The sequence below is a fragment of the Gossypium hirsutum genome, chromosome D07, assembly GCF_007990345.1.
Source record: "Gossypium hirsutum isolate 1008001.06 chromosome D07, Gossypium_hirsutum_v2.1, whole genome shotgun sequence".
In the NCBI taxonomy this organism is placed as follows: domain Eukaryota; kingdom Viridiplantae; phylum Streptophyta; class Magnoliopsida; order Malvales; family Malvaceae; genus Gossypium; species Gossypium hirsutum.
In genome coordinates, this window is record NC_053443.1 from 15,769,294 (window position 1) to 15,794,868 (window position 25,575).

Below are 25,575 nucleotides of genomic sequence, written 5' to 3' on the forward strand. Positions count from 1 at the left end.
TCTTACACTGATTAAATGATAACTAAAATCTAAAATCAATCTCTATTTATGTACTTAGGGTCTGTTTGATTGCCAGTAAAATGTTTTCTGTAAAATGATTTCTGGAAAATGTTTTATTTTTCTGTAAAATGATTTACTGGAAAATATTTTCTGATGTTTGATTGAATCTGTGTCAAATATTTTCTGCTGTTTGACAGATTTCTTGAAAATATTTTCCGGAAAAGTTGTTTTTACATATATTAATATATTAATAAATTTTTATATTTTAAATTGTTTTTACATATATTGCAATGATTTATTTATAATAATACTCAATTATTAAGGTACAATATTAATCATTATAAATTGAAAAAAAAATGCTTTCTTATTAGTTGGAAAAAAAAAGTGAAGAGAAATGGCTAAATTTACCTTTTTTATTTTATTATTTATTAAATGGGAAGTAAACTTCATACAATACAACATTCTTGAGCAATAATTAAGTTCCCAATAGACTAAACTTGTGATTAATTTGGTCAAAAATCAATCAAAGCTTAGGAGTTTGACACAATTAATTCAACCTTTCTCTATAAAATGAAGTATAAACTTTATGGTAATCGAACATCTCTCTTAAGATCATCAAATGTTTTGTCAGAGTCAAAACATCTCTCTTAAGATCATCAAATGTTTTGTGAGAGTCAAAATTTCTAATGGTTAACCATTTACAAATGATGAAGTATTGTTGTCTAAGAGAGAGAGTAGTGATATATGTATACCAAATAAACATACACTACTTTTTCTAAATGTCTGTACATATTAACAAACTTTAATACAACAATACAACTACATGTTGTTGTCTAAGAGAGAGAGTAGTGATATATGTATACCATATAAACATACACTACTTTTTCTAAATGTCTGTACATATTAACAAACTTTAATACAACAATACAACTACATGCATGGTATTGATCCTTTACCTCCTTTTATCTATGTATATGTACTAGTTGATGTAGAATTTTAAGGGCAAGACTGGCTTGAAGATTCTTCTTAAGTTGGGCTCCTTCCTTCATGGGGAAAAAATATAGAACGAAGCTTGAATGAAGAAGAAGTCTCAACAACTTCAAGCTGCGTCATGATGATTGAGAAATTCTATTATACAAGGATACACTAGATCTACGGCCTGCATCAAAAGGAAGTGTAAATATTTAGGAGAAGCTAATTATGTTGCATCATATATGAAAGTATTAAATCTTACCCGTTGGGCATCCACTATATCATTGCGAGCAATATGACAGTTAAAAGCATCAATGCCAGAGTCTACATTTAGCATTTGTGCATTATCCTGGAAGCCAAAGGTGAATCATATTTTCTTATCAAAGTTTTTCGTAACAAGCTTTTCAAACAACTTTGGCTGCAACATGTCCGAGGCAGAAATTTGAGGACTCAAGCAAGACAAGAGGTAGGGAGGGTTAGCTGCAAAAGGATGGGCAGCAGCAAGCAATGTTGCAATTGGAATAACAGGAACATTTAGGACCTGTGCAGGGTCTGCCTACTCACCGAAGAGAAATAACATCAGATTATTGTCAATATATATACAAGCAGATAATAACACTTCACAGAGAAACAATGCTTAAGCAATTTCGCTTCAATAACACTTGCCAGGGGTAAAACCAGTTTGAGTGACGATCTAGAAGACATATAGTCCAATGATTATGCCAACGTAGTGACTGCTGCCAATCCAGAATCCTTTCCTTCATAACCTTATAAAAACAAGACATTTTAGCACTCCTATATATTGTTCAAGATATAAAGTCAAAGTAAGAAGAAAAATTTACTAATTGTTTTAGCCAACAACAGTGTAGTTGGTAGAGGACAGACTCTTTATTCCAATGTTCAGGTTTTGATCCTAGCAATGCCATGTATCAAGAGAGAGAGAGAGAGAGAGAGAGAGAGAGACAGCCAGAAAGACATACGTTCTTTTTTGAAGTTGTGACTATGTAAGGAACTTTTTCTTTTAAATTGCTTATAAAACTATTCCATCAAGTAGCCTACCGGGACATATAGAGCTCTTTTGGACTTATACAACAACAATTTTGATTCCATCTAAGGGCCTTAAAGAGTTCAAAATTAATTGGCTCTACTCATAAATGACTCAAAATCATCCTGGTTGACATGCTTTAGTTGTGATAATTAAAACGCAACAGTTTGAACTCTTAGATCAGCCTCAATAAGCAAAATAAAAAGGTTCAAGCATCAGATAGTTGAACCAAGCGTAGCATTTTCTTTTGTGAGTTTAACCAATATTATCAGTACCTAGATCAACATAATTTGTACACAAAGTTTTCCATTCTTTTATCTATAAATAAATTGCTGTTAAAATGTTTAACCGGTCTAAGAAGTGATTATAAACTGTTTACAAGTCTATTTCAGTCGGTGCTGTGTCCAAAAGAAATGAAATTCAAGTTGGTCTTAGCTTCAAAATGCTAAATAAATTCTAATCATAACAGAACAGAGAAATTAAACATGCAGTTATGTGTTAATATAGCAAACTATTTTGCAATACCAAAAAGGTAATAGCCAAAAGGATATGTAGTAATAGGTTTTACATAGGTCATAAATGTAGATGAACAAGCAAGTTTTTACAGAATCTTACCACATCGTGATAGCATCGCATATAGCAAGATACCGCCCATAAAATGACCAATTGCAAGTAACTTGCCATCATTTGGTTCACTCTTATCCTTTATGTATTCCATCTAAGATAAAAATTTGAGTTTAACAATACTCAAGTTAGTTGTCATGGCTTACGAATTGTCAGCTGGTGTACGCATCGCATAAGGGATGGCACCTCACCGCAGCAGGGACGTCTTCTTCTAGGTAGTTGTCAATGTCCCAATCATACTTGGAAATAAGATCAAGTTGTTTCTGCATATCTTTTAGTGTTGTAGAAATGTTGTTTTGCATATCAAAAGCACGTACTGGAGATGATCTTTCAGCTTCTTCAATTATATTTACAAGCTTTTCAATTAAATTCGTAATTTGACTGGAAAAAGCATATCTTTTTTCTGTTTCTGAAAACCTCTTATAATCTGTACCCTTACCATAAAAATCCTTCCTCTAAGAAATAGAATCTAAAGGGTCTATATATTGTCCAAAATTCATTCCTTGTGTACTCAATCCAGCACCTCTGAGTTCAAGAATCTAGGTATCATATCCTTGACCGCACATGAAGCGTGCGAACGAGGACTGAACATGAATTTGCATCATCAATAGACTTAAAAACAAGAACCCCAAGAAAGCTAAAAGCTTAGAAATGACAATCCAATGGAAGAAACTCTATAAACAGAACAAGCGTAACCCCACAAAGCCATAAGCTATGAAACCACAATCCAATGGAAGAAAAGTTAAGAACGCCGAGAAATACAATTAAAAGCTAAAAAATTAATAACAAAAAGAAACCCATAAAAGCTATGAGGTTTAGAAAATTACAAACCCATCACGTAGAAGCCTGGAAATTGCATTAATTCACCAAAAGAAATAATTCAATGAGAATGAAGAATGGATTGGAATTCGGGTACAGGGTCGGAGCGGGAAGGATTGAGGGAATCAAAATGAAGAATGGATTGGAATGGGAAATAATTTCTGGAAAACCAAATCCCACAATCAAACGGACCCTTAGACTTCTATTCAAATTATAACTTTATTTTATTATGTTAATAAATATGAAAATAAAAATAAGTTAATGATAAAAAATAAAAATAATTTAGAATTTTTAAAAATAATATTTTAAAAACTTTATTTAGACTTCTATTCAAATTATCAGTTATTTTGACTTATTGATATTGAGTATGATTAGACTTTTATTCAAGTTATAACTTTATTTTAAGGTTAATAAATTATCACAACTAATTTTTTAATAGAGTTATAACTAATTATTCTAAATTAAATTATAAATATTTTTAAATGTCAATTTAGTAATATTGTAGAAAATAAAGGGTATTCTTGTGGATTCAAAAGTTTTTTCAAACTCATGTTTTTATATATACTAGCTTCTAATGTCACATGCATTGCATGTGATTTTATGCTTTTAATATTTACTTCATTTTTAAATATTATATTTTTAATTGTAGTAATTAACGTAACAAAATATTTCTTATTTGAATTATCGAATATATTTAAAATATATTAACTTATCAATTCAAATATTATAATAGAAAATTTTCAAATCATAATTAAAGCATTTTTAATATATTCAACCTATATTATAGTTTTACTTTGTGTAATTATTGTAAAATAATATTATTCAAAACAATAGTTGATTAACCTAGTTAACTAATATGTTATTAAGTGATAATTAATATGTTTAAAATTCTATTTAAGTAATAATTCTATTTTACAATTTACATCAATAGCATTAGCATAACTTTTTTTACATAAAAAAAATCTTTAACTAATAATTATAATTATAATAAAACTTTTCCAATATTTTATGTTTAGAGATCTATTCAAGTAATAACTTTATTTTAAAATTAATACAATGTTTTTTAACTAATAATTATAAATTAAATTATAATATTTTTAAATATGTAATAACTATCACAACTTCAATTAAATTATAATTACTTTTAAATGTATAATTATCACACCTTCTATTTTACTTCAACATTTTTATTTTGAATGTAAATTTAGTAATATAATGGAAAATAAATGTGTTCTTGTCAGTTCAACAGTTTTTTTAAACTTGTGCTTTCATATATATATATATATATATGAGATGTAAAGTTGACTTGATTGATAAGGTTTTGGATTTGAATATTATGGAAGAATTAAATAACCTTAAAGAGAATTTTACCTCTCATTTAAGAGTTTGATCAACTTAATATCGAATTTAATCAAAACCCAGATGTTGTATAAAAAAATTTAATCAGTGCTTTATCCTCAAAGCTGAGACACTTATGTGATGTTTGGTAGGAATACTATTTATTCACCATGTTTAAGTTTATGAGTTAATAATACACTAATTTCAATTAGTATTTTTTAGTCACCCACATGACTTGTTATGGAAAAATATAATAAATTTTTTTCTATTGCTTATTTTGAAGAGATATTATTTTTTGTAAGAGTTTTTTACTATCTTTTTAGTTTTAAGTTTAAATTGTACTAATTATTATTTATTTTATATCTAACTATTATAATTTATATGTAATAAATAATTTTTTCCTTATATTATCACACTAAGTAACCGAACGAAGATTTATGTTTTTATCCCTTTTTTTCAAGCATATAATTTTAAAGTTACGACAAGTGAATGATATGATATATTAGTGTGTCTAAACTAAATTAGTATAAACAATCTCATTAACCAACAAGTGATTGACTATAAATTTCGAATAGAGGACGGACATAGGTAAGAACATTAAAGACAGCTACAAATTCTGAACATAACAAGAATAATAATAATAATAATAATAAGAAGAAGAAGAAGAAGGAGGTTGATGACACTCTTTGCCTCTTTTCCTATTGTATTAAACATTGGAAACTCCAATGCCCTTCCACCCTTTTGCCCTTCCATGAATTCTACCCTTAGGGTCTAATTTGCTCTATATGTGCAGTATAGTAGTTTGAATTAAAACCTCGGTTAGCATGACGTCGAGCCTCTCTCTTACGAGAAATCAAGCAAAACAATTCCTCAAAACTCTCAACAACCCATTCCACAAATTTCTCTCCCTTTTCCAAACCAATGTGTCGACCCCTCAACCTCTAGATCTTTGTGTTGAATCTGCTTCTTTAAGGCACACTCCTCACCTGTTTGAAAAAAGTCCTCAACCAGACCTTGCCCAGTGCAACGGTTTGCTTTTTGACTACTCTCGCAATAACAACAACAAGGAAGCTCTAAATCTCTTTTTGGGTATTCATAGTTTTGGTTTACCAGTCGATGGATCGACCTTATCCTGTGTTTTGAAGGTCTGTGGATGTTTGTTTAATGTCATAGCTGGAAGACAAGTTCATTGCCAATGCTTGAAACTTGGGTTAATTGAGGATGTCAGTGTAGGGACTTCTCTTTTAGATATGTATATGAAAACAGAGAATGTGGAAGATGGTAGGAGAGTTTTTGATCATATGAGGGAAAGAAATGTGGTTTCTTGGACTTCATTGCTTGGAGGCTATGCACAGAATGGAATGAATGAGGAAGTTTTAGAATTGTTTCTGACAATGCAAATGGAAGGGATAAAACCCAATCCATATACCTTTGCGGCTGTTCTTGGAGCTTTGGCGTCTGAAGGGATGGTAGAGAAGGGTGTTCAAGTTCATTGTTTGATTGTAAAGTTGGGTTTCAAGACAGTAACTTTTGTGTCCAATTCTTTGATTAGTATGTATTTGAGGTCAGGGATGGGTAAAGATGCTAGACTTGTTTTTGATGGTATGGCAACCAAGAATGCTGTGACATGGAATTGTATGATTTCTGGTTTTGTAACAAATGGGCTTGATTTCGCAGCTCTCGAAACATTTTACGATATGAGGCTTGCTGGTGTTAAGTTTACTGAAATGACTTTTATTCCTCTTATTAAGTTATGTGCTAATCGTAAGGAATTGGGTTTTGCAAGGCAGCTTCATTGTCGAGTTTTGAAAGATGGTTTTAATTTCGACCCTAAAATCAAAACTGCACTTATGGTGGCTTACAGTAAGTGTAGCGAAATCAACGATGCATTCAAGTTGTTCTCAACAATGCATGAAGCTCAAAATGTTGTATCTTGGACAGCCATGATCAGTGGGCACCTGCAGAACGGTGAAATTCAAGAGGCAGTTAAACTTTTTTGTTTAATGAACAAGGAAGGTGTTAAACCAAACGATTTTACTTATTCTACCATCCTTACGGCTCAACCAGCTGTTTCTCCTTTCCAAATACATGCACAAGCAATCAAAGCTAATTATGAGAAGTCGCCGTCCGTTGGAACTGCTATTTTAGATGCTTATGTGAAGCTGGGAAATATTGAGGAAGCTGCTAAAGCTTTCGAACAAATTGATGAGAGGGACATTGTTGCATGGTCTGCAATGCTAGCTGGTTATGCTCAAATAGGAGACTCTGAGGGAGCTACCAATATTTTCATGCAGCTGGTAAAGGAGGGGATTAAACCTAATGAATTCACCTTTTCGAGTGTTATAAATGCCTGTGCATCACCTACAGCGCCTTTCGAACAGGGAAAGCAGTTTCATGCATGGTCAATCAAATCAAAATTAAGTGATGCTTTATGTGTATGTAGTGCTCTTATTACCATGTATGCTAAGAGAGGGAATATAGATAATGCATATCAAGTTTTTAGGAGGCAGCAGGAAAGAGATCCCGCGTCATGGAACTCAATGATCTCTGGATATGCACAGCATGGTCATGCAAAGAAAGCTCTTGAGATATTTGAGGAAATGCAAAGAGAAAACATGGAAATGGATGATATAACATTTATTGGTGTCATTTCTGCCTGTAGTCATGCTGGATTAGTGGATGAAGGTGAAAAGTACTTCAATGTGATGATAGAAAAACACCGTATTTCTCCAACAATGCAGCTGTATTCTTGCATGGTTGATCTATATAGTCGAGCAGGCATGCTTGACAAGGCCATGGATATCATTAACACAATGCCTTTCCCTGCTGGTGCAACTGTCTGGCGAACTCTCTTGGCTGCCAGCCGTGTTCATCGCCATTTAGAGCTCGGGAAACTTGCTGCAGAACAGCTTATTTCACTTCAGCCACAAGATTCGGCTGCATATGTTCTGCTCTCCAATATTTATGCTGCTGCAGGAAATTGGCATGAAAGAAGGAATGTGAGGAAATTGATGGACCAGAGAAAAGTGAAAAAGGAGGCTGGTTACAGCTGGATTGAAGTTAAGAATAAGACTCACTCATTCTTGGCCTCTGATCATTCTCATCCCATGTCATATCAAATTTATTCAAAACTTGATGAGATAAAAATGCGACTGAAGGACATGGGGTATCAACCTGATACTGATCATGTACTTCAGGACATTGCAGATGAAGATAAAGAAACTATCCTGTCTCAACACAGTGAGAGACTGGCTATTGTTTTTGGGTTGATTGCTACTCCTCCCGGAACAGCACTTCAGATTGTTAAGAACCTTAGAGTATGCGGAGACTGTCACACTGTTATTAAGTTGATATCACTGATTGAAGGAAGAGATATAGTTGTTAGGGATACAAACCGGTTCCACCACTTCAAAGCAGGTAGCTGTTCTTGTGGTGATTACTGGTAACCATCCATCGTTGCAGCTTGCAACTTCCGAAGTGTTACTCCATTCATCTAGGTGCAACAAAGGGCAGAAATATAACATAAATCTCATGTGCTAGGGATGGCAATTCAACCCTATTTATATGCATACGAGTCAGCCCTGGTAGAGTGATGGTTGCTGAGCAGTAAGGCTTACATTTATCAGAGGCAAAGTGACGGTTGCATGTGTTCCTGATTTTGCATTCAGTGAACATGTTTGACGAGGCAAGTGTCAATTCAATTGAGTTGCTCTCCTTCTTTTGTTATTTCCTGATTGTTGTTACTCTTAGTAATTGTGAATGTATTGTTTTCATTGGTATAAATCCGGATTTCATCCTCTGTCGCATAGACTCTTTCGACAATGATTGCATATCCATGTCCGACACTCTGATATGTTGTTAAGATGCAATACCTGCACTTCATTACGAAAGTAAACGAGGCCCTCGCAATTACATCAACGAAAACTTCAACTGAAGGAGGAATCTAAATGTTCATAGATCGAACCAAAGTTGACTTCGAGTTTTAATTTTTTTAACAATCACATTCAAAGGGAGTTGTCCACTGCTCCCATGGAGGTTCAAACCCGGATGAGTTCTAAGGGTGAACAGGCCCTAGCTACCAGACTAATCAAGGGAGTTCGGATTTATTTTTAGATTAAATACCTAGAAGATCAATGTAGGTAGGAAAGTATTTAATCTTTCTCAAAATAAATGGGTCAATTTAATCTTTATAATATTTAAAATTGAACAAATAAATATAGTTGAAGTGGCCTAAATTATTTTTGTTAATAAAATTTAATGTGGCCAAAAGCACAAAAAAAAAACTAATTGCAATGTGAAAAAAATAATTTGTAAATGCAGAATTGCTTAAACTTTTTTAAAAATAAAACATTATATAGTATTCATATAACTTAGAAAATATTCTAAAATTTTAATGATAATTAATAATTAATTCCAAAATTTTGAGAAAAAAAAATCTTAAAAAATCTCTACAACATCAAAATAACAAAAAATTATTTTAAAAAATAAAATTAAAAAATCTTTAAAGACTTTTTTGTACTTATAATTTCTTTATTTAGAATTTAGAAATGTTTATTAACTTTTATTTTTTCTATTTTTCTGAATTTTCATAATATTTAGAATTTTATATAATATTTTTATTATTTTATCTTTAGATATTTTCTTAATTGTATTTGTATTCACTTATCCTTATTTATTCCCTATGGATTAAATTACTTATAATAATTTAGTAATGAAAATAGTTAATACCATCGTTAACTGTTCTTTTTACTTTGTAATAGAATAAGAACTAAATTACCCGATTTATTTTGAGACCCTGAATATTATACTACATAGACCTCCCCGAGTGCTTATTCCTTTATTTTCTTTCCAAGCGATCTTTTTGTTTTACCATTCATTTAGGGCATCGACTTGCTATCATCCAACCACATAAAATGAAAAACGATTTAAAGTCCACTAGTTATAAATTTTGGCATCCTCAAAGGAAAATGATAGATTATATTTGATTAGGGAAAGCTTCAGTATTGCTTGATGAAATGATCAATTTTCACTTTTAATTTAGGGCATCCAAAGATGTGTTGTATTATGCATGTAAAACAATGCCCTTCATGTGATTTTTGGATCCCAAAAACAGCAGTCATTAAAAGAATTGAATCAATCTTCAGGTTATGAACCTTGAAAATTACACCCAAACCAAGTAAAAAAGATGAGGCAAACTTTAAGAGTTGTGACTCAGAGCCATTAAGCACCAATTTTATCAAGTAAAGAGAGTTTATAGAGTTCAATATTCTGCATTCAAAGCCAAGATAATATGAAAAGTAGAGGCCATCATAAATCACATTCAAAAGTATACACTTTCACCTCTCTTTCCACTCCAAACCAGCCCATACTCCCAACTGGTAGGCCAGCAAGTAGTATAGTAAATACTCCAAATGCTTACCTCAAAATTCAGATCATTTCAAAAACCAGAAAATTATGTTGCAGAAAAAGGGTACAGCTCATATTCATGCGTTATAAGCCAAATTTCTTATAATCTTATTTACACTGTATAAACAAGAGATTCGGATTGTGTCAAACATTCATTCGATGATCCAGAAGTTATAAATAAAATACAGTGTTTGCACTTACAACTAGTGTAGATCAATGTGAAAAGTTACATTAAATCTATCAACCTTCCTCTCCGAACTCATTTGTAAATCTTTCATGGACCTCAAGATCAGCTTTGCTCACTGTTGGCCTCTGTCTTGCAAGCACCTTGTCAAAATCTGATCTTGAAATAGGAGGTGGAAGGATCTGCAATGGCATTAATCAACCAATAGATATTTAATTACTTCAAAAATCACAACATCAAGAGAATCTCCAACAGCAATGAGAAGCATAGGAACACAAAGGTTAATACTCAATACTTAATACTCAAATACTTTCTATCTCAAGCAACTCCATACCTGTGACGCAAGTCCTTTGGCAGCCAATTCCTGCATAGTAATTTGGACAGCACCTGGTTGCTTTGGTCCACATGGCATCCACATATCATCAGGTGTCTTGAAGAAAAACATGGCATCTTGGGTTTTACGAACAGGTTCAAAAAGAACATCCTTAACCTGTGAAGACAGAGACAAGTAAAGAAGTGCAAAAGTGACCTACTCCATATTGGCCCTTCATAGTAAAACTCGCATCCAAGATAGAACTCATAGAATGGAAAAGAAGAAAGATAAATGAAGAGAAAATATTCAAATGTTCCATATAGTTGTTGCACTTACACAAACAGATATGTCTGACCCTGAAAACCCATCCGTCCTATGAGCTAAGCTTTCAAAATCATTTTCAGTCAAGTTGTGAGGAGTATCACCCAGATGCACCTGTCATCATTTATTTTACCAAAACATGGCAGCCATGTCAAGAAACAAAAGTGATTTAATGATTCTATTATGAAAAAGACAAAAAAAAACAAGCATTTTCTTCTCTCTTTTTTTCACAATACTTTGAAGGACAATGTTAAGGGAAAGGTCAAGTACTTTGAACATATGTTGCCGAGCCTTCAAATCTGGAAGAGGTATGTAAATACGCTTATCAAAACGCCGGCGGATGGCCTATATGAACAATTTATTAGTAAAAGAATTCATTACCAATTCAATATGAACAACTTTATTTATCATTTTCAATGCATTAGATGTTAATAAGAGTGCCCCCTAAGGATGCTCATTAACAACATCCTATTTCCCTTTACCTGATCAAGCGCGTAAGGAGTATTTGTTGCTGCAAGCACTAGGACTTTCTGATCATTATTTCCAACGCCCTAAAACATAAACAAGGTAAAAAAAATTCATTCATTAAGCTAAAAATCTTGGAAGGAAACAATAGCTATGTGTCACAATTTGGGATGGGTGTAAATGAGACATGAGCACCATCAAAATACAAACACGCCATCATGGAGGTTCTCAAAATTTTAGGATAAAGATGCTAGCATACTGCAGAATATAGCAAAAAATATCTTGCATAATATTTAAATAATTTCTAAACAATATAAACTTAGTCTTTCTAAATATATAAGATTTTGGAAAGGAAAATAATTTCTTGAATAGCTTCTGGCAAAGAAACTTTAAAACTCTTCTTAGCAATTTCACCACACTGACATACCTGCATCTGCACCAAAAGTTCAGTTTTGATACGTCTTGATGCTTCACTCTCATTGCCCTCACCACGCTGTCCACACAAGGAATCTATTTCATCAATGAATATGATGGATGGTGCACTGTCACGAGCCATCTGGAAAAGGTTTGAAACTAGCTTTTCGCTTTCCCCCATCCACTTTGAGACAAGGTCTGATGAAGAAACACTAGCAGAAAAGAAAAAGGAAAAGATAATAAACTTTAAAACAGAAACAACCAGAAGCCTATCCATAATACATGCACATAAACAGAACAAAGGGATATTAGGCATCCATGCTCAATAAACAAAATGTTCAAAATTACATATAAAAAATAAATTTTAAAAAAAGCCAAGAGAAATATGCACATCTGATTGGCACTTATAAAAATTCCTAGATTATTCCATAACTCACTATGATTCAGTTTCATGACAGAAAACTACATGCAAATAATCAACTTAGATTCCAATAAAAGACCTAAAAGCCTAGAACCTTCTCGACTAATATAAACTCAATATGGTACACAATCAACTAAGGTTGAAGGAACTGTAACTTGTAATCTGCTCCTGAATGACAATCACTAGAATGCGTGATATACAGAATCCCGGATTGTTGAAATAAAATCACATAAAATGGAGCACCAAAATGACTGCATCAACCTTTTGTGGTATTAGACATCATAAAATGGTTCACACGTAACTTCCCAAGCACAGCGGATGTAAATTTCACTTAACAGAACAAACATGGAATTAAGAAAGGTGGGGAAACTTGCAGTACATAACCACAAATTCTCAACACTGCCAACACTTTGCCAATGCAATCCAGTGATGCATATATTGGAGTCTTCACTACTGCCACCTTTCCCTTTCTCCAGATAAAAAGGAAAGTGGTGGCTGCATCACAGAGAAAGGGTAGATGACACAACATCATCAAACATATTAGAGGTGACCTTTTTCCCCATTGTTTTCATGATTCAATATGCGCCTAAATTTTTATTTGAAAAAGTATAAAAAGGGTTCAAATTCTTGTTATGGGCAGGGGCAGATAAAGTATTCAAATATGGAAGTATATATTACCTAAAAAATGTAGAGTCTGCTTCAGTTGCAACAGCCTTGGCCAAGTATGACTTACCAGTCCCGGGTGGCCCATACAACAGAAAAGCTCTCCATGGCCTTCTATTTCCTGAAAGAGAAGTAGGAAAACTTTAACAAAATTAATCCAATTGTATCCCAGCATATCTAATGTTTAAATGACAATAAATAGAATTGAAAAAGAAGCTAAATGAAAATACAGATTTTATTTAGTGATTTGCTACTCCACATCCCAACTACAGTTCGAGCAAACATAATACAAAAGCAGTTCAAATCTTACCAACTCAATACTCTAGCAAGGCCAATACTAGAAAAGGTAGGAAAATATATGGACAGGTTAATGAGAGAGCTCTATTCCTACCATATTGCAAGCTCGATACCACTTTGTTTAACTCCATATCATAAGAGGGAACAAAATTTCAGCTAGACAGCAAATGAAATGAGTTACAAGACAAGTTTTAAGGTGAATCCAACAAATCCTACAAGAAAATTATAATGGAACCTTAAATATATTTAAAAACTTGACTGTCAAAACCAAATTAGCCCATCTGATTGAAATGGCAATGTTGCTAACTCCAAATGAGGGAGTCTGTGACCATGCAAGCAGCCAAGCAACAGTTTCTATAAGATAAAATTGACACTAATAGAGGTAGCAAGCAAATATTAGCAAGGTGATGTCAAAGGTTGTTTGTCACATTTAAGTTTCACAAGAAGTGAAGAAGATGATGATGATCATGAAGTGATGACAATGACGATGATGTTTGTATGGCCATTGTCACTTAACAGCTATGATAATTAGATTAGCAACTCAACAGCAAAATAATTGGTCTCAAATGTGCAACTATGCTTTCTCAAATTAACTCCCTCAAGATCATCATATGGTTTACTAGTGAGCAAAAATCTAGCCTTGATGCTTGTGATATTCAAGGAATCAGTTCAAATCCTGCCTATAAAAATGACAGCATGACACAGCACAAGTAGCCATATCAATAATTTGCTAAAGTCTCTCTGCCTGCAACAGTCCAATAGAAATTAACAGGAGCTATATTCGCATGCAGTGTGTCATAGGTACTCAAAAAACAGAAAAACTAAAATCTGCTATTCACATTTAAGACTAACAAACTCGAGCAAAGGAAATTTGTGACAATTAATTGACAATGCAACAAGATTAGGCACTCTCCATTACTACAATCAACTTAAAGAAACAGGCTTGTTTGTCCTAACAATATCAAATATCAACACCAAGATTGCATGGCATCTAAATAATATCACTAAAAAGAACAAATTTCTTAACAGTTCGACAATCAACAAGAAACCATTTCACTATGCTCTTCCAATTGAAGAAATTAGAAAAAGTCAATAATTTTATAGTTAAGAAAAAATCCTTAACCACTCCTACCAAGTAACCGCAAATAACATAAAATTCCTGGATAATTCAGCAATAAAAAATTAACCCATTTCATTGTCAATTACTAAATACTAAAAGCCACCAGTTTTATATCAGTAAACTCAAATCATCCTCAGAAAATCAATAACAAAATCCCCCAAGAAAAACTAACCAGTAAAAAATTGAGGAAATTTGACTGGCAAAATAACAGCTTCTTGCAAAGCCTGCTTAGCACTTTCTAACCCAGCCACATCATTCCACTTAATATTAGGCTTTTCCCTAATAATAGCCGAATCAAGCCCAGCTCTCAACTTAGCCTGATCGGGATCCTCCCCATCACCTCCTTCCCCTCCGCCGCTACCATCCTTGGGCTTACTTTTGGGGCGAGTGGCAACAGCAGCGCCCCCATTAGTAGCCGGTCCAGGCCCACCTTCATCTAGAACGGTACGGATCTCCTCGGCACGGCGTAAATACTCGGTGAATTTCTGGGTAATAGCCTCCCTAATTTTGGGGTTCTTCTCGTATTTCAAATGGGTCTTGAAATACTCGAGCGCGTTCATGTATAAAGGGAAAGCTTTGCTATAGTTCCCAGCATTGTCTTCTTGGACCGCTTGCTTCACATACTCTATCGCTTGTTCTTTGAAATTGCTATACATTTCTTTTATTTTGTTCTGGGTATTAGATATATTTTCTCAAAGAAATTGCATGGGATCGATGAAAAATTAATCAATTTTTTCTTTGTTCATTGTGAAATTTAGGGATTGGATGGGAGGATAGGGAAGGATGAAAGGTAGGGATTTGGCTGATGCTAATTGCAATGAATTAGGGAAAGTTTATTCTGCACCTCTTTCTCTTTGCGATCGATCATATGAGGAGGCTTTGACGAGGAAGGTTCCTTCGTCATAACTTAAAATTAATTTATACCAGTGTATAAAAATAATATAAAAATAATTAATTACGAAAAAGGTATAAATAACATATTAATTATTAAAATAGGCATATGATAGAAAAATTTTATAAAAATATTTTTTGGTAAAAAAAAAAACAATTTGGACTAACCGGTAAGAAGTTTCTCCATTTTGGAGGTTAAAAAGGGAATAAAAGAAAATAATAAATAATGGGGATTTATGAGGAAATTTACTCTTTTGAAAGTTTAGTGCTGCTACAGTATCACGCTGCACTTTAAAGTCTTTTTTCAGCTGTCAATTAAAACGGTAAATTTACATATTAAGTCTTTAAATATTTTATATCATCACATTTTAATCTGGTATCGCCAATATATTAGATGGCAGCGTCAAAACACTATAACAAATACTTATTTTTGTAATTAATTTATTTTTCATACTTTTTTGTAATTAATAATTTTTTCTATTATTTAGATAAAAACCCATAAATTTTATTTCCCGTTTCTATTTTGAAATTTTAATTATTACGTATCTATACTATATTAACTATTTAATTGAATTAATATTCGAACAACAACTTAATTTGAAAAACACAACCTTCACTTGAAAATGACCAAAAAATATTTACTTTTATAATGGGATGATATTTTTCTTAATAAAACAATATAGAATATATGATTTTTAAATTTCTAATTTAATTAAAGTGTTAGTTGATTTTAAAAGATTTGTAAATATTATTTTTCATTCATATATATTCCAAAATTAAGTAATAATTGCAAGGATGTTGGTATGTGATAGGATGGTGCATGGCTGCAAATAGTATGTTTGTAAAGAGCCGCCCAACTTGAATGGGTTGGCCGAATCCCACCGAGTCTTTTGCAAATAGTAGCCATTCGTGCAAACGGAAAAGTCATGAGCTTTTAAGTTTCTTTTTTTACATACAATAAAGAAGGGGTAATAATATCATGGTTTAACCATCATCCATACAAATTTGTATTTTTTTTTAACACACATTTAAGTTGGATCTATAATTACACAATGAATAATAATAATGTTATTATGCTATAAATTTGAATACATTATGAGAAAAATTATGCATTTTAAAACAAAAGGGAATGACCGAGGTAATGAAAGAAATAATAACAAGAAAAGCTCAAAGTATTGAAGAACGTTTTTTATTACTGAAAAATACAAAATTACATTAGATAAAATGACATATAAATAGCTTAACTACATGTAACGTTAAAGCTAAAAAACCTGCAACTAATAGCCTACTAAAACCTCAACTAACAAAACATAATCTGATCATATCCCTATAAAATAGGAACCAACTTATTTGATAAAGAAAACAAGTAAATTAAAAAATCTAGTAAGATGCACTAATTTTTAACACTCCCCCTTAGTGCATGCTTACGATCAAGAACTCCAAGAGCATCTCTAAATTGCTGAAACTTAGGCTTCACCAAAGCCTTAGTGAAAATATCAGCCACTTGATCGTTGGTGCAAATGTTTACAAGCTCAATATCTTCACTTAGAATCTTTCCTCGAACAAAATGATGTCGAACCTCAATGTGCTTCTTTTGAGCATGAAAAACCGGGTTCGATGCAAGCTTAATAGCACTTTCATTATCACACTTGATTTTTACAGCATAATCAACTTTGCATATGTCTCCAATCAACCTCTTCAACCGAATGCACTCTTGTGCAGCTATAGTTGCTGCCACATACTCGGCTTCGGTACTCGACAAAGCAACAACACCTTGCTTTTTGCTACACCAAGAAACCATTGCTGAACTGATGCTAAAGCAATATCTCGAAGTCGAGTGACAATCGTTTGTATCTCCAGCCCAATCGGCATCAGTAAATCCACTCAACATAAAGCTATCACATGTCTTGTATAGAAGACCATAACTAATAGTTCCTTTAACATAACGCAAAATCCTCTTTGCTGCATCCATATGAATAGTTGTTGGATTCTGTATAAATTGAGAAACAACACTAACAGAGTATGAAATTTCAGGCCTTGTAATGGTCAAATAAATTAAGCTTCCAACAAGTTGTCGAAAATTCATTGCATCTTCCAACGGCCTCCCATCATCTTTCTTTAACTTCAAATTTGGCTCCATCGGAGTAGCTTTTTCTTTCAACTCCCCCATACCGAAACGCTCCAAGAGATTCCTTGCATAGCCTTTTTGAGAAACAAAGTAACCTTGATCTGATTTTTCCACTTCTAGACCAAGAAAACATCCAATCTCCCCCAAATTTTTCATCTCGAAACGAACAGACAAGTCATTTATCAAATTACAAATTTCTGATTCATTATCTCCAGTTATTATCATATCATCAACATATAATAATACCAAGAGATGTGCACCTGATTCCAATTTTATAAATAAACTAGAATCTGATTCAGAAACTCTAAAGCCACAAAAAATGAGATATTGAGCAGCTTTACCATACCATGCTCGTGGCGCTTGCTTAAGGCCATATAACACTTTCTTCAAACGGAAAACACGATCGGGAAATTCCTTAGAGACAAAGCCAACTGGTTGCTCCATAAATACTTCATGATCTAAATCTCCGTAAAGAAATGCATTCTTTACATCAAGTTTCCATAGTCTCCAACCTTTAAACGCAGCAAGAGAAATAATCGATCTCACTATCACCATCTTTGCTATTAGGCTGAACGTCTCCTCATAGTCCAATCCATAATTTTGAGAAAAACCACGAGCCACCAGACGAGCTTTAAATCTATCAATGGTGCCATCTAATTTTTTCTTCACGTGAAAAACCTATTTACAAGTGATCGGCTTACAATTTTCTGGTTTAGGAACCAACTCTCACGTCTCATTTTTGTCTAAAGCTTCAATTTCTTCTTCCATGGCTGCCTCCCATTTTGAATGGCCTTTGGCTTCTTCATAATTTACTGGTTCTTCATCAGATGCTCCAACAAAGAAACAAGAAGTGATACTGCAATGATTAAGCTGCACCTCATAGTCTCTGAGATACTCAGGTTGTCTCGTTTCTCTAGTAGACCTCCTCACTCTCTGTTGCTCACCGTCCTCATGTCGTTGAACATTCTAACTTGGAGTTGGTGTTGGAGATTCATTTTCCAACTCATCATCAGTAAATGGTTACAAATTAACTCTTGGAAATAGCTTATCCAAGTTTTCACCATCACCTTCAAGAATAATATTTTCTGCAGCAAATCTTTGAGTAGAGTAGAAAGATGATACTTCATCGAACACGACATCTCTCGAAGTAGTAAAATTCTTCGTATCCGGATCCATACACCTCCATCCCTTCTTGTAAGAATCATAGCCAACAAATACACACTTCTTTACTTTCGGATCAAGTTTAGTTCTTTTCAATTTCGGAACATGTACATAACAAATAGAACCGAAGACTAAAAAATAATTCACATTTGGCTTTTCACCATATAAAATCTCAAAAGGAGATTTCTGTGTACCTGGCCAATGAGGCAGCCTATTTGTCACATGATATGCACAAAGAACAACTTCCGCCCAAAGCTCTCGAGGAAGATTCTTATCATGCAACCATGAAAGGCAAATTAAAGCAAGATAACCAAGCTTTCTTTCTGCAATTCCGTTCTGTTGTAGAGTATCTGGACAAGTCATTTGACGACAGATGCCGTTGTCATCACAATACTGAAAAAAATCATCAGACATGAATTCTCCGCCATTGTCACTTCGAAGACACTTAATCTTCTTTCCAAACTCTTTTTCAATAGTAGCTTTGAACTCCACAAACTTGGATAATGCTTCACTCTTCTCTTTCAAAAATTTCACCCGAGCGAACCTTGAGTAATCATCCACCAAAACCATGACACAACAGTGGCCGCTACAACTCGGTGTTCTCGTTGGTCCCGTCAAGTCCGTATGAACCAATTCGAGCAAAGAAGATCTCCGATTTGATGAGCTTTTGAAAGGAAGACGATGAGATTTACCATATTGACAGCCTTGACAAATCACATCTTCACGTACACTCTTCAAGATTGGCATCCCATCTAACAACCATTTCGAAAAAATTTGTTGCAGCATTTGGTACCCCACATGACCCAATCGAGCATGCCAAATAGCGACGTTATCGGTTTGGCTTGTTTTCTTCACATAAGCTTCACCTGCCGACATAATGAACAACGAGCCTCTCTTTTCACCGAAAAACACAATATCAGCAAAAATTTCTTTCACATTATCAAGCACCTTCACATCTTTAGGGCCAAACAAGACATATTTTCCAGAATCAATAATTTGAGAAACTGAAACTAAATTTTTCGTCAAACCTGGAACATGATACACATCAGTCAATTTGACACTTTCGGTTCTCATATCGTCAGCAACATCGATCACCATAACGCCCTTTTTTGCTACCGGATGAGTGGAGTTATCCGCATTTACAATAACTCGATCTCCACGGTGTTCATGCATCTCCGAGAACAAAGTATCATTTCCGGTTAAATGGTGGGAACAACCAGAATCAATGATCCACTCCTCATTCTTGTTATCAGCATAATTGACAAAAGCTTTTGATGACTTTTGTTCAATAGCTTCAACAGTAAAGCAATGCTCCCATTTGAGTCGATCATCGGTTTCTTCCGTGGACGTGACATTGGCCTTGGAAATCTTCACACGGTAATTTCTCTTGATATGTCCAGTCTTTCCGCATCTGAAGCATTTGAAAGACTTTTTGCTTTGCGAGTTGCCATCTTTTTTCGAACTAGAGTCTTCAGATCTGCCTTTATTTCCAAACTCATTCTTCTTGCTTGGCTTCTCTTTTGAGAAGAGAACGGTATTAGATTCGAAACTTTTCGCCATATGTTTTGCCAAAGCTTCTTGATTAGAGAGCAAATTCTCTAACTCCTCCACTGAAGGCTGTGTCGACCACCCTTGAATAGAAGTGACAAAAGGCCCATACTCCTTCTTCAAACTGCGGATAAGATAACGACGCAAATGAGCTTCACTAACTTTCTCATATGTATCTATCTCTGAAATTTCAGCACAAATATTTTTAACTCGTAAAAAGTATTCTAAAATTGACATACCTCCTTGTTTTAACCCGGCCAATTCGTTCTCCAACAATTGCAACCTTGCGGTATTCTTCTTGGTAAACAACATTTCGAGCGTTTCCCAAACTTCTTTTGGAGAGTTAACATCACGAACATGATCAATGAACTCTTTGCTAATAGAAGTCCTCAAAGCAAAGAGAGCTTTACCGCACTTAACCTTCCACCTCCTTCGTGACTCGACATTCTCGGGAATATCGGGAGGGATTGTTGCATCAGCGTCAACAACCAATCCCCACAAGTCCTAGCCTTGAAGAAATGCCTCTATACACATCCTCTAATACTTGTAGTTAGTGCCTACAAGCTTCTCCATACCAATTTGATTATTTCCTCCATTTGAAACCTTCATTGCAGCAACTAGCAAAACACCCTTTTCACACAATTAACCAATGAATAACCTGGCTCTGATACCATAAAACAAAAGGGAATGATCGAGGTAATGAAAGAAATAATAACAAGAAAAGCTCAAAGTATTGAAGAACGTTTTTGATTACTGAAAAACACAAAATTACATTAGATAAAATGACATATAAATAGCTTAACTACATGTAACGTTAAAGCTAAAAAACCTGCAACTAATAGCCCACTAAAACCTCAACTAACAAAACATAATCTGATCATATCCCTATAAAATAGGAACCAACTTATTTGATAAAGAAAATAAGTAAATTAAAAAATCCAGTAAGATGCACTAATTTTTAACGCATTTTTTCCATTTTAATATTTATATATTTTTTATCACTTCCCATACTATTTTTTCCAAATTGATGTCCAATCATTAATCAAATTATTAAGTCTATTTTTTAAAATATAACCAATAAAAAATTGCTATGGAACCAAAAAAAAAAAAACTAAGTATTATTTTCACTTTAATATATATGTATATTCTTTTTACTTTATATTCTTTTATTCATTTTTCCTCTCATCTCGAGTCTCTTTTACAAGTGTGAGCATTTTAGGTGTCATGGTTTAGTTCAAGGATTTAGAATCGGATCGATGGTCAAACCAATTAAGTCATCAGTTCTCGGTTTAACCGATTCATCTAGTTCAATCAAATAAATATTAAAATTTCATAAATAAAAAAAATTTAAATAGAGAAAATCGATTCAACCAGTCTGTATCGGTTCATGGGTCAATCAGTTCAATGTCTATCTTTGAACCAGTACACCAATCAACTCTCAATTTGACCGACTAGTCCTGTTCAATTCTGAAAACATTGGTTTTGATCGATGAAAGAAATTTTTCAATCTCATTTGGTCGAGCAGGCAGGCGGTGAAGTTCAAAAACATAATTAAATTGCCAACGTGACCTCAGGATGGTGCATTTCGAGCATTACTGGTATTGCTAGACATTATAAAAGAAGAATAAAAAAATAAAAAGAGAAATAATGTAAAAGAAAATTAAAGAATTAAAGAATATAAAAAGTTTATGACATGGCTGTCTATTATTGGTTGAAATCTTTTTAACAGATATAACATTTTGGTGTAAAGTGGGTAATGAAAGCATAGTTTCGGTGTTATTTGTAACAAAAAAAAGAGAGGTTTAGGTGCCGTCTTGGGAAAAATGATATAAATTAGGTACTAATTCATGACTTAAGCCTTCTTTTAAAATAGATTTAATTACTTTTTACTATCAAGAGTACCAACTTTGGGGGGGGGAGTAATTTAGGCACCACTTGTGACAAAAAAAGTTTAAATGTCAATATAAGAAAATTTATATAATTTATATACCAATTTGTGAGTTAAACCTTATAAAAATACTTTATAAACATAGAAGAGTGTCAAAATTATAAAATAAATATTAATATTAAATTATGACAATTATTACTTGATTGAGATGGTTGCAAGTTTACAAATTATAGTTCAAATCACATCATTGTCAATTTAATTTTATATAAAAACATAAAAAGACAACAATACCTTCATAATAATATAATATAATTTGTAGGAAGAAGTTTAATTTAAAGGGAGGGGAGAGCATTTGACACACTACTAATGCATAAATCTCATGCCTCATCAATTAATAATAAGATGACATGTCATTTGTATAAAATATATATTGAAATGCTTAGAAATAAATACAAGAACATCAAATTCGAAATTCAAAACCCAAAATCAAAAGAGAAACAAATTGATTATAATTAATATTTGATTATGTTTAAATAAAGCTAATTATATTTATTTTTAAGTCCTTCGATATTTTTAATTTTACACCAATAACGATATGTCATCTTATTATTAACTAATGGTGCATGAGATGTTTGGATCTATTGTGCATCAAATATCAATCCTCAATCTAAACTTCTTCACACAAAGTAAATTGGTAGCAGGTATTATTATTATATTATGACACACCTATGACATAGAAAAAATTTATGTAATAAATATATTTATTAAAATTTTATATAAGAATCAAATAAAGCTTTGGTTGAAATGATAAAATTTAAATTTAAAATACATTATGTTCTAGGTTTGAATCACGAGTTTTTTATTGATTTTATATAAAAATATAAAAGATAAAAATACTCTAATAATAATATAACTTACTTTGTATATAGAAAAATATTTTAGTCATTTTTCAATTGAGTGCATCAACAAAGTATGGAGCTTAAATATAATATAAATACATTTAGAAGGAGAGATATGTTTTTAGGAGAAACGTGGTAGTTGCTTTAAAATACAGAAGCTTTCTTAAAAGATAAGTAAGGTTTTCCTTTTTCCAAAACTACTAAATATACTTGGTAAAAGGAAACATGTAAAAATTATATAAAAGTTAAATAAAGCTTTAATTGTAAAGTTGAATAGTTATAAATTATGATGTTTTAAGTTCTGTATAATTTTTTATTGGTTTTATATAAAATATATAAAAAACAAAAATACACTTAGAATAATATAATGGGTAAAGAACACCAACATCACCCAACTTTCAAAAAATAACAAATCAATCCTACTAACCTTTTTCCGTTATAGATGTAACGAAAAAGTGACTTGTCATTTAACCAGCCACGTTGGAGTCCTTACTGTCATTTAATCGGCCACGTTGGAGGGTTTGTTGTCATTTAAACAATAGTAGAAGAGGAGGAGGAGGAGGAGAAGCCAAATTCCTAATATGAAAGGTTGTTCGATTATACCAAGAAGGTGCAAAAAAGAAAAAAAAATAGTACTAACTACTAACCATTAGAGATTGAAGAACAAAGAGAAGCATTTGCATCCATATCACCAATAAGGCCGTCATTTTGATCACTAGCAAGGCTCTGCTAAAAACATATAAGAGAAGTCAAGACTCATAAATAGAGAGCAAAAAAAAAAAAAGAGACAACTAATCGAAATCCAAGAAAAAAAAGAAGAAGACTTTATAGAGATGAGATATAGCAAAAGAAAGACTAAAGAGGAAAGATAGAAGTTTAGGTCTTCTTCTCCTGTAATAACCAGGGCTCATCCACACGAAAACAAGGGTCTCTGCCTCTTCATCTCCACCCTTTGTCAACTAATTGTAATGACTCAACCCAAAAAAAGAGAGAGGAAATCTATAAAAGCCCCAGTTCCCAATAGAACTTAACCCTAGATCTAGAAATCATTAAGAAAATCTATAAAATTGAGGTTGATTCACAGAGGAAACATCGTTAAGGAAAACTATAAAATTGTTAAGGAAGCTTACAAATCAATTGGAAGATCTTCTTCACCAGGTTAAGCGACGGGAAGTTGGGAGGGGGTGAATAAACGGTGAGGAAGGAAAAGTTTGGATCTCTGGTAGTTTTTCTTGTTTCAGCATCTCCATTTCTTCTCTTCTTCTTCTCCTCCTCCTTTTTATTTTTCTTCCTCTTTTATTGTTTTGTTTGGTTCTTAAATTAGGTTTCCACTGTGACAAGTTAGGCAACATCAGCTAGTTAACTAGTCACGTCAACTGTCTCATTAGGCCTATAACAGAAAATGTTAGTGGGTGACTAATTTGTCACTTTTCGATAACGTTAGTGACTGATTTGTTATTTTTTAAAAATTAAGTGACTGAGTTGAAAATTGAGTGATTATTTTGTTATTGAAATCAAAGTTGAGTGACTGTCGATATACTTTACCCTAATATAATTTATTTTATAAAAATAATAAGTTTTTATTAATTTTCTAATAGAATTAATACTTAATTAATGAGCTACACCAAAACACTATAAATTTTTTCTACTGAAGCTTTAAACTCCAATGAAAATATTGTATGTCCACTTATATTATTTACATTTATATCTTAACTCTTTTATTTATTACCATGTCTCCTTCTTACTTTTATTATTATTCTTTCCCCTTTTACATTCTTTTATACTTTTAAAATTTATTATTATAATATAAACTATTTATACTTTCTTAAATTTTGAATTTAATAGCTTTTAAATTATTTATTCTACCTTTTAATTATTTAAATGTCTTCAGAAAAAAACTATTCATTTGATATAATATTTTTTATAATTGAATAAGTAATTAAGTAAAATGTTTTAAATTGATATATTGAATAGCTGTTAATGTTTTAATAATATTTAATAATTTATTGAATATGTTATAGTATTAATTATATAGAAGGTTTAATTTGATGTTTTTAATGGTATATTATATTTTGACTATCATTAGTCTCATTATTATAATAATTAATCTCATTACTATTGTTATTTTTAATATCACCGGAGTTAATTTTACTGCTCATCCAAACTAAACTATGACACACATATGACATGGATAGAAAAGATTGTATAAAAAGTACATTTATAAAAATATCATATTAAAAACAGATGAGAGTTTGGTTGAATTGTTAGAGTTGAGCCTTTGGAAACTATGATTATTTATGATGACATCTCAGTGTGTTGATTTAAATTAAGTTTTTATAGATTTTATATAAAATATAAAAAAATAAAAATATTCTCAAAATAATATTTTGGGAGAAGGCAACATTTAGTCTCAAACTTGACAATTTTTTTCAATTTGGTCTCTAAAATTTTTTGGTCCACATTAACCTATGAACTTTACAACTTTTCTCAACTTTGGTCCATGTGGTTAAGGGTGGACGTTTGACCGAATCTAGTCGAATTGAGTAAACTTTTTTTGATTTAATCGAGTTGACGAGTCCTATTTTATCATCCTAACACAATTTGAAATTTTTTCGAATCGAGTTGAGTGAAATGAAATTCGAGTTGAGTCGAATCGAG

General features: G+C 32.5%; 2 protein-coding genes and 2 long non-coding RNA genes across 5 annotated transcripts; 1 reads left to right on the plus strand and 3 right to left on the minus strand.

The window, feature by feature from the left end:
* Positions 1 to 643: 643 nt before the first annotated feature.
* Positions 644 to 3,634, minus strand: LOC107954226 (uncharacterized). 2 transcript variants are annotated; one of them, XR_005916165.1, is made up of 4 exons: positions 2,833 to 3,634; positions 2,633 to 2,735; positions 1,235 to 1,739; positions 644 to 1,159 (listed from the first exon to the last, which is right to left on the minus strand). It is a non-coding gene; the product is annotated as an uncharacterized lncRNA (long non-coding RNA). The 2 variants fall into 2 exon arrangements; XR_005916164.1 differs by having other exon boundaries at positions 2,633 to 3,634.
* Positions 3,635 to 5,411: 1,777 nt separating this feature from the next.
* Positions 5,412 to 8,901, plus strand: LOC107961685 (pentatricopeptide repeat-containing protein At2g27610). Its single transcript, XM_016897763.2, has one exon. The coding sequence runs from the start codon at positions 5,623 to 5,625 to the stop codon at positions 8,242 to 8,244; it is 2,622 nt and encodes an 873-aa protein (XP_016753252.1). The 5' UTR covers positions 5,412 to 5,622; the 3' UTR covers positions 8,245 to 8,901.
* A 1,383-nt stretch (positions 8,902 to 10,284) lies between these two features.
* LOC107961675 (protein SUPPRESSOR OF K(+) TRANSPORT GROWTH DEFECT 1) lies at positions 10,285 to 15,306 on the minus strand. The gene is made up of 8 exons (XM_016897755.2): positions 14,575 to 15,306; positions 13,001 to 13,106; positions 11,915 to 12,113; positions 11,505 to 11,573; positions 11,293 to 11,367; positions 11,038 to 11,136; positions 10,723 to 10,878; positions 10,285 to 10,570 (listed from the first exon to the last, which is right to left on the minus strand). Exons 1-8 carry the CDS (start codon positions 15,056 to 15,058, stop codon positions 10,445 to 10,447), a joined length of 1,314 nt encoding a protein of 437 aa, XP_016753244.1. The 5' UTR covers positions 15,059 to 15,306; the 3' UTR covers positions 10,285 to 10,444.
* A 7,966-nt stretch (positions 15,307 to 23,272) lies between these two features.
* On the minus strand, positions 23,273 to 24,200 carry LOC121219428 (uncharacterized). The gene is made up of 3 exons (XR_005916166.1): positions 24,048 to 24,200; positions 23,565 to 23,643; positions 23,273 to 23,493 (listed from the first exon to the last, which is right to left on the minus strand). It is a non-coding gene; the product is annotated as an uncharacterized lncRNA (long non-coding RNA).
* Between the last annotated feature and the right edge of the window lie 1,375 nt (positions 24,201 to 25,575).

Coding starts and splice junctions, on each gene's coding strand:
- LOC107961685 (XM_016897763.2), top strand. CDS start 5,623: ATGACGTCGAGCCTCTCTCTTACGAGAAATCAAGCAAAACAATTCCTC.
- LOC107961675 (XM_016897755.2), bottom strand. CDS start 15,058: ATGTATAGCAATTTCAAAGAACAAGCGATAGAGTATGTGAAGCAAGCG. Junction 13,107..14,574: donor ATTTCCTCAATTTTTTACTG/GTTAGTTTTTCT, acceptor CTTCTCTTTCAG/GAAATAGAAGGCCATGGAGA. Junction 10,571..10,722: donor CCAAAGGACTTGCGTCACAG/GTATGGAGTTGC, acceptor ATGCCATTGCAG/ATCCTTCCACCTCCTATTTC.